Below are 9,597 nucleotides of genomic sequence, written 5' to 3' on the forward strand. Positions count from 1 at the left end.
TCAGTTCTTGAAAACTCCGCTCGCATTCATTCGTCCAAACGAACTTGACTTCTTTCTTTAGCAGGTGCGTCAATGGCTTAGCGATTTTCGAAAAGCCCTAAAAAAAACGTCGATAATACCTACTAATCCCAGAAAACTGCGGATTTTATGCGTAGTCGTTGGCGATCTCCACTTCTGTACCGCTTGAACTTTCGCTAGGTCTACTTCAATTCTTTTTTTTTTTGAAACAACATGGCCGAGATAATTGACTTCCTCAAGCCAAAATTCGCATTTGCTAAACTTCGCGTATAGCTTTCAGCTCGCATTCTCTCTAACACGATCCTCAAACACTCTTTGTGTTCTAGTTTACTCTTCGAGTAAATCAAGATATTATGAAGTCAATTATCTCGGCCATGGTGTAATTTGCCATAGGGTCGCTGGTGTAATGCTTTAACTTGCTGGCATGCTAAACATTTTTCAACGAAAGATGCTATCTCACGCTTCATTTCATCCCATCAAAACTTTATTTTCAAGTCTTGGTACATCTTTGTACTTCCTGAATGTGCAGCATAGGGGGTGTCATGAGCTTCACTCATGATTTCATTTTTCAACTCCTCTCTATCAGGAACACATAGTCATCCCTCAAACAGAATGGCATTATTTGCCGTCTCTTGATAACTCTCGACTTTTTCGGTTCGAATCTTCATTCGTAACCTTTCCATCTTCTCATCCTCTCTTTGAGCTGTGACTATCCTCGATCGTAAGTCAGGTGTGATGCTCAGTGATGCAATCACTATTTTCATCGTTTGCGGTGGTATTATTACCTCCAAAATCATCTTCTCGAATCCCTTGATCAGGCTCTCTTCTCGAGTAAGGAGAAATCCTAACTCTCCTTGATTCTTTCTGCTCAACGCATCAGCTACAACATTAGCTTTTTCGGTGTGATAATTTATCCCGCAATCGTAATCTTTTACCAACTCTAACCATCTTCTTTGTCGCATGTTTAGATCTTTTTGCTCAAAGAAATATTTGAGACTTTTATGATCGGTGTATATCTCACACCGTGCTCCGTAAAGATGGTGTCTCCAGATCTTCAAAGCATGCACTACGGCTGCTAATTCTAAATCATGCGTTGGATAATTCATCTCGTGTGGTCTTAGTTGTCGCGAAGCGTATTCTATAACTCTTCCCTCTTGCATCAGTACACAACCTAGACCATTCCTCGATGCGTCTGTATAGACTGCGTATTCTTTATCCGCCTTCGGAACATCTAAAACTGGGGCAATAGTGGGTCTCTTCTTCAGTTCTTGAAAACTCCGCTCGCATTCATTCGTCCAAACGAACTTGACTTCTTTCTTTAGCAGGTGCGTCAATGGCTTAGCGATTTTCGAAAAGCCCTAAAAAAACGTCGATAATACCTACTAATCCCAGAAAACTGCGGATTTTATGCGTAGTCGTTGGCGATCTCCACTTCTGTACCGCTTGAACTTTCGCTAGGTCTACTTCAATTCTTTTTTTTTTTGAAACAACATGGCCGAGATAATTGACTTCCTCAAGCCAAAATTCGCATTTGCTAAACTTCGCGTATAGCTTTCAGCTCGCATTCTCTCTAACACGATCCTCAAACACTCTTTGTGTTCTAGTTTACTCTTCGAGTAAATCAAGATATTATGAAGTCAATTATCTCGGCCATGGTGTAATTTTCCATAGGGTCGCTGGTGTAATGCTTTAACTTGCTGGCATGCTAAACATTTTTCAACGAAAGATGCTATCTCACGCTTCATTTCATCCCATCAAAACTTTATTTTCAAGTCTTGGTACATCTTTGTACTTCCTGAATGTGCAGCATAGGGGGTGTCATGAGCTTCACTCATGATTTCATTTTTCAACTCCTCTCTATCAGGAACACATAGTCATCCCTCAAACAGAATGGCATTATTTGCCGTCTCTTGATAACTCTCGACTTTTTCGGTTCGAATCTTCATTCGTAACCTTTCCATCTTCTCATCCTCTCTTTGAGCTGTGACTATCCTCGATCGTAAGTCAGGTGTGATGCTCAGTGATGCAATCACTATTTTCGTCGTTTGCGGTGGTATTATTACCTCCAAAATCATCTTCTCGAATCCCTTGATCAGGCTCTCTTCTCGAGTAAGGAGAAATCCTAACTCTCCTTGATTCTTTCTGCTCAACGCATCAGCTACAACATTAGCTTTTTCGGTGTGATAATTTATCCCGCAATCGTAATCTTTTACCAACTCTAACCATCTTCTTTGTCGCATGTTTAGATCTTTTTGCTCAAAGAAATATTTGAGACTTTTATGATCGGTGTATATCTCACACCGTGCTCCGTAAAGATGGTGTCTCCAGATCTTCAAAGCATGCACTACGGCTGCTAATTCTAAATCATGCGTTGGATAATTCATCTCGTGTGGTCTTAGTTGTCGCGAAGCGTATTCTATAACTCTTCCCTCTTGCATCAGTACACAACCTAGACCATTCCTCGATGCGTCTGTATAGACTGCGTATTCTTTATCCGCCTTCGGAACATCTAAAACTGGGGCAATAGTGGGTCTCTTCTTCAGTTCTTGAAAACTCCGCTCGCATTCATTCGTCCAAACGAACTTGACTTCTTTCTTTAGCAGGTGCGTCAATGGCTTAGCGATTTTCGAAAAGCCCTAAAAAAAACGTCGATAATACCTACTAATCCCAGAAAACTGCGGATTTTATGCGTAGTCGTTGGCGATCTCCACTTCTGTACCGCTTGAACTTTCGCTAGGTCTACTTCAATTCTTTTTTTTTTTTTGAAACAACATGGCCGAGATAATTGACTTCCTCAAGCCAAAATTCGCATTTGCTGAACTTCGCGTATAGCTTTCAGCTCGCATTCTCTCTAACACGATCCTCAAACACTCTTTGTGTTCTAGTTTACTCTTCGAGTAAATCAAGATATTATGAAGTCAATTATCTCGGCCATGGTGTAATTTGCCATAGGGTCGCTGGTGTAATGCTTTAACTTGCTGGCATGCTAAACATTTTTCAACGAAAGATGCTATCTCACGCTTCATTTCATCCCATCAAAACTTTATTTTCAAGTCTTGGTACATCTTTGTACTTCCTGAATGTGCAGCATAGGGGGTGTCATGAGCTTCACTCATGATTTCATTTTTCAACTCCTCTCTATCAGGAACACATAGTCATCCCTCAAACAGAATGGCAATATTTGCCGTCTCTTGATAACTCTCGACTTTTTCGGTTCGAATCTTCATTCGTAACCTTTCCATCTTCTCATCCTCTCTTTGAGCTGTGACTATCCTCGATCGTAAGTCAGGTGTGATGCTCAGTGATGCAATCACTATTTTCGTCGTTTGCGGTGGTATTATTACCTCCAAAATCATCTTCTCGAATCCCTTGATCAGGCTCTCTTCTCGAGTAAGGAGAAATCCTAACTCTCCTTGATTCTTTCTGCTCAACGAATCAGCTACAACATTAGCTTTTTCGGTGTGATAATTTATCCCGCAATCGTAATCTTTTACCAACTCTAACCATCTTCTTTGTCGCATGTTTAGATCTTTTTGCTCAAAGAAATATTTGAGACTTTTATGATCGGTGTATATCTCACACCGTGCTCCGTAAAGATGGTGTCTCCAGATCTTCAAAGCATGCACTACGGCTGCTAATTCTAAATCATGCGTTGGATAATTCATCTCGTGTGGTCTTAGTTGTCGCGAAGCGTATTCTATAACTCTTCCCTCTTGCATCAGTACACAACCTAGACCATTCCTCGATGCGTCTGTATAGACTGCGTATTCTTTATCCGCCTTCGGAACATCTAAAACTGGGGCAATAGTGGGTCTCTTCTTCAGTTCTTGAAAACTCCGCTCGCATTCATTCGTCCAAACGAACTTGACTTCTTTCTTTAGCAGGTGCGTCAATGGCTTAGCGATTTTCGAAAAGCCCTAAAAAAACGTCGATAATACCTACTAATCCCAGAAAACTGCGGATTTTATGCGTAGTCGTTGGCGATCTCCACTTCTGTACCGCTTGAACTTTCGCTAGGTCTACTTCAATTCTTTTTTTTTTTTTTGAAACAACATGGCCGAGATAATTGACTTCCTCAAGCCAAAATTCGCATTTGCTAAACTTCGCGTATAGCTTTCAGCTCGCATTCTCTCTAACACGATCCTCAAACACTCTTTGTGTTCTAGTTTACTCTTCGAGTAAATCAAGATATTATGAAGTCAATTATCTCGGCCATGGTGTAATTTGCCATAGGGTCGCTGGTGTAATGCTTTAACTTGCTGGCATGCTAAACATTTTTCAACGAAAGATGCTATCTCACGCTTCATTTCATCCCATCAAAACTTTATTTTCAAGTCTTGGTACATCTTTGTACTTCCTGAATGTGCAGCATAGGGGGTGTCATGAGCTTCACTCATGATTTCATTTTTCAACTCCTCTCTATCAGGAACACATAGTCATCCCTCAAACAGAATGGCATTATTTGCCGTCTCTTGATAACTCTCCACTTTTTCGGTTCGAATCTTCATTCGTAACCTTTCCATCTTCTCATCCTCTCTTTGAGCTGTGACTATCCTCGATCGTAAGTCAGGTGTGATGCTCAGTGATGCAATCACTATTTTCGTCGTTTGCGGTGGTATTATTACCTCCAAAATCATCTTCTCGAATCCCCTTGATCAGGCTCTCTTCTCGAGTAAGGAGAAATCCTAACTCTCCTTGATTCTTTCTGCTCAACGCATCAGCTACAACATTAGCTTTTTCGGTGTGATAATTTATCCCGCAATCGTAATCTTTTTACCAACTCTAACCATCTTCTTTGTCGCATGTTTAGATCTTTTTGCTCAAAGAAATATTTGAGACTTTTATGATCGGTGTATATCTCACACCGTGCTCCGTAAAGATGGTGTCTCCAGATCTTCAAAGCATGCACTACGGCTGCTAATTCTAAATCATGCGTTGGATAATTCATCTCGTGTGGTCTTAGTTGTCGCGAAGCGTATTCTATAACTCTTCCCTCTTGCATCAGTACACAACCTAGACCATTCCTCGATGCGTCTGTATAGACTGCGTATTCTTTATCCGCCTTCGGAACATCTAAAACTGGGGCAATAGTGGGTCTCTTCTTCAGTTCTTGAAAACTCCGCTCGCATTCATTCGTCCAAACGAACTTGACTTCTTTCTTTAGCAGGTGCGTCAATGGCTTAGCGATTTTCGAAAAGCCCTAAAAAAAACGTCGATAATACCTACTAATCCCTGAAAAGTGCGGATTTTATGCGTAGTCGTTGGCGATCTCCACTTCTGTACCGCTTGAACTTTCGCTAGGTCTACTTCAATTCTTTTTTTTTTTTGAAACAACATGGCCGAGATAATTGACTTCATCAAGCCAAAATTCGCATTTGCTAAACTTCGCGTATAGCTTTCAGCTCGCATTCTCTCTAACACGATCCTCAAACACTCTTTGTGTTCTAGTTTACTCTTCGAGTAAATCAAGATATTATGAAGTCAATTATCTCGGCCATGGTGTAATTTGCCATAGGGTCGCTGGTGTAATGCTTTAACTTGCTGGCATGCTAAACATTTTTCAACGAAAGATGCTATCTCACGCTTCATTTCATCCCATCAAAACTTTATTTTCAAGTCTTGGTACATCTTTGTACTTCCTGAATGTGCAGTATAGGGGGTGTCATGAGCTTCACTCATGATTTCATTTTTCAACTCCTCTCTATCAGGAACACATAGTCATCCCTCAAACAGAATGGCATTATTTGCCGTCTCTTGATAACTCTCCACTTTTTCGGTTCGAATCTTCATTTGTAACCTTTCCATCTTCTCATCCTCTCTTTGAGCTGTGACTATCCTCGATCGTAAGTCAGGTGTGATGCTCAGTGATGCAATCACTATTTTCGTCATTTGCGGTGGTATTATTACCTCCAAAATCATCTTCTCGAATCCCTTGATCAGGCTCTCTTCTCGAGTAAGGAGAAATCCTAACTCTCCTTGATTCTTTCTGCTCAACGCATCAGCTACAACATTAGCTTTTTCGGTGTGATAATTTATCCCGCAATCGTAATCTTTTACCAACTCTAACCATCTTCTTTCTCGTATGTTTAGATCTTTTTGATCAAAGAAATATTTGAGACTTTTATGATTGGTGTATATCTCACACCGTGCTCCGTAAAGATGGTGTCTCCAGATCTTCAAAGCATGCACTACGGCTGCTAATTCTAAATCATGCGTTGGATAATTCATCTCTTGTGGTCTTAGTTGTCGCGAAGCGTATTCTATAACTCTTCCCTCTTGCATCAGTACACAACCTAGACCATTCCTCGATGGGTCTGTATAGACTGCGTATTCTTTATCCGCCTTCGGAACATCTAAAACTGGGGCAATAGTGGGTCTCTTCTTCAGTTCTTGAAAACTCCGCTCGCATTCATTCGTCCAAACGAACTTGACTTCTTTCTTTAGCAGGTGCGTCAATGGCTTAGCGATTTTCGAAAAGCCCTAAAAAAAACGTCGATAATACCTACTAATCCCTGAAAACTGCGGATTTTATGCGTAGTCGTTGGCGATCTCCACTTCTGTACCGCTTGAACTTTCGCTAGGTCTACTTCAATTCTTTTTTTTTTTTGAAACAACATGGCCGAGATAATTGACTTCATCAAGCCAAAATTCGCATTTGCTAAACTTCGCGTATAGCTTTCAGCTCGCATTCTCTCTAACACGATCCTCAAACACTCTTTGTGTTCTAGTTTACTCTTCGAGTAAATCAAGATATTATGAAGTCAATTATCTCGGCCATGGTGTAATTTGCCATAGGGTCGCTGGTGTAATGCTTTAACTTGCTGGCATGCTAAACATTTTTCAACGAAAGATGCTATCTCACGCTTCATTTCATCCCATCAAAACTTTATTTTCAAGTCTTGGTACATCTTTGTACTTCCTGAATGTGCAGTATAGGGGGTGTCATGAGCTTCACTCATGATTTCATTTTTCAACTCCTCTCTATCAGGAACACATAGTCTTCCCTCAAACAGAATGGCATTATTTGCCGTCTCTTGATAACTCTCCACTTTTTCGGTTCGAATCTTCATTTGTAACCTTTCCATCTTCTCATCCTCTCTTTGAGCTGTGACTATCCTCGATCGTAAGTCAGGTGTGATGCTCAGTGATGCAATCACTATTTTCGTCATTTGCGGTGGTATTATTACCTCCAAAATCATCTTCTCGAATCCCTTGATCAGGCTCTTTTCTCGAGTACATGGCTCCCCTCCCCTTATTCACGCTGGTGGGGTTATGCGTGACGCCTCGTCTGTCTTAGGTTGTTTCCATTTCTCTGCTGGCCGTGGTTGGGCGTTTGAAGCCGAGCTTCTTGCCCTCATCATTGCCCTGGAACAGATCATCGTTCAGAACTGGGATTTCGTGTGGATTGAGACGGACTGCACTTACATGGTAGATCTCCTCCGTTCGCGCTCCCACACGGTCCCGTGGAGATTCTTCAGTCGTTGGCGGAAGGTTCTTTCTTCCATTGCTGATTTGCACATTATTATCACTCACATTTACAGGGAAGGAAACAGGGTTGCTGACTTCATGGCCTCTTCGGTGACGGAGGAAGGTATTTGGCCGTTTGCGATCCCGGAGATTCTTCATTTGGTGAGAGATGACAGAAGAGGTCTTCCTTACATTCGTATCGCCCCGTAAGTGCGATGGGTTGTACAGGGAAGTTTATGTCTTTTTCATGCTTTTTGCTGTTTTTTGTTTTCGGTTCTTGGGCTGTTGTTTTCGGGCTTTGCTCTTGGGATCCCTAGGTCCGCTGGTCTTGGGTGGTGATCTCTTCTTTACGTCTCGCTGAGCTTCTTCACTGCTTTGGTTCTGCCCTGGCTTCCGAGGCTCTGGCTTGTGTTGGGTTCTGGTGGCTGATCTTGGCCTTAAGCTCGGTGCATGTCTGGGGTGTGATCCGGAGTTTTACGTTTTGGGGAGGCAACGGATGGATGAGCTTCTTTGATGGGATTTGTCCAGTTGATGTTTGCAGGAGTGTCTCCATGGCAAGCTGGTTTCTCTGGTTTTGTTGGCTGTTCTCTTGGTCTCTGCTCCGATGTCAATCAAACCGTTATGAGCATGGGAAACCCCGCGGGAAGTCTTTGGTGTTCCCAACTACTTCATCCCGTGAAGCTGGCCTCCTTCAGGCCTCTGCTCCTATGATGGTGGTATTGTTATGAGCATGGGAAACCTCGCGGGTCTCCTTTGGTTCCCCAATTACTTCATCCCGTGAAGATTGGCCTTCTAATGTTTTAATTTTAATTTTGTAATGTTGGTTGAGTTTCTTAAACGGCTTTGCTTTAGGAGACTCACTGCTTGCGGGGAATCGGGTCTGACCGGATTGGTCGCTTCTCTTGATGTTGCCTCCCCAAACTTTCCTTCGTTCTCATCTTAGGTCTGCAGGCTTGAGGCAGGTCTGTTTCGGGCTTGTTTTGGTGGGGGAGCCTCGTGAAGCCTTTGCTTTCCGGGGCCGGTTTGGTGGTTTGATGGAACGTTTGAGGTGCTGATCCACCCTTGACCTTTGTCCCTGGGGGGAAGGGTTGGTTTTTCGCTTTGTCGTTCTTCTTTACTTCGTTGTTCTGTTGTGTTTTGGTTTGTTCGGTCTGCTGCTATTTTGCTTCTTGTTCGGCAGGTTGGCTCGGGCACGCGTCTGGCGCTCTGACTCCTCTGGCGCCTTATCTCCTCTGGCGCCTTGACTCCTCTGGCGTCTCTTCCCCTCTGGCGCCCCGTCTCCTCTGGCGCCTTGGCTCCTCTGGCGCCTCGACTCCTCTGGCGCCTCGACTCCGCTGGCGCCTGGATTCCTCTGGCGCCTTGCCCCCTCTGGCGCCTTGACTCCTCTGGCGCCTTGTTTACTTTGGCGCCCCGTTTCCCTTAGCGACTCGACTCCTCTGGTGCCTTGATTCCTCTGGCGCCTTGACTCCTCTGACGCCTCGACTCCTCTGGCGCTTTGTCACCTCTGGCGCTTCGTCACCTCTGGCGCCTTGACTCCTCTGGCGCCTCGACTCCTATGGCGCCTTGTCTCCCCTGGCGCCTTGACTCCTCTGGCGCCTCGTCTCCCCTGGTGCCTCGTCTCCTCTGGCACCTCGACACCTCTGGCGTTTTGACCCCTATGGCACCTCGACTTCTCTGGCGCCTTGACTCCTCTGGCGCCTTGGCACTGCTGGCGCCTTGACTCCGCTGGCGCCTCGTCTCCTCTGGAGCCTCGACTCCTCTGGTGCCTCGTCTGCTCTGGCGCCTTGACTCCCCTGGCGGTTTATCTCCTTTGGCGCCTCGTCTCCTATGGCGCCTTGTCTCTTCTGGCTCCTTTCACTCCTCTGGCGCCTCGTCTCCTCTGGCGCCTCGTTTCCTCTGGCGCCTGCGGTCCCGTTTTTGTTCGTTTTTGTTGTTTTTGTTGTTTTTGTTGTCTTCTTTTTGTCTTGTTTTTTCGGACTCTCCTTGTTTGCGCCTGTGCTCTCAAGGGTTTTTGTTTTCTTCAATAAAATTTCTATTTCAGCAGCTCTCTTCTCGAGTAAGGAGAAATCCTAACTCTCCTTGATTCTTTCTGCTCAACGCATCAGCTACAAC

General features: G+C 44.0%; 1 protein-coding gene across 1 annotated transcript; it reads left to right on the forward strand.

Moving 5' to 3' along the window:
- Positions 1–7,290: 7,290 nt before the first annotated feature.
- On the forward strand, positions 7,291–7,695 carry LOC131008023 (uncharacterized). The gene has a single exon (XM_057934926.1). It carries the CDS (start codon positions 7,291–7,293, stop codon positions 7,693–7,695), a length of 405 nt encoding a protein of 134 aa, XP_057790909.1.
- Positions 7,696–9,597: the final 1,902 nt, after the last annotated feature.

Source organism: Salvia miltiorrhiza, chromosome 2, assembly GCF_028751815.1.
Source record: "Salvia miltiorrhiza cultivar Shanhuang (shh) chromosome 2, IMPLAD_Smil_shh, whole genome shotgun sequence".
In the NCBI taxonomy this organism is placed as follows: Eukaryota; Viridiplantae; Streptophyta; class Magnoliopsida; order Lamiales; family Lamiaceae; genus Salvia; species Salvia miltiorrhiza.

Coding starts and splice junctions, on each gene's coding strand:
- LOC131008023 (XM_057934926.1), top strand. CDS start 7,291: ATGCGTGACGCCTCGTCTGTCTTAGGTTGTTTCCATTTCTCTGCTGGC.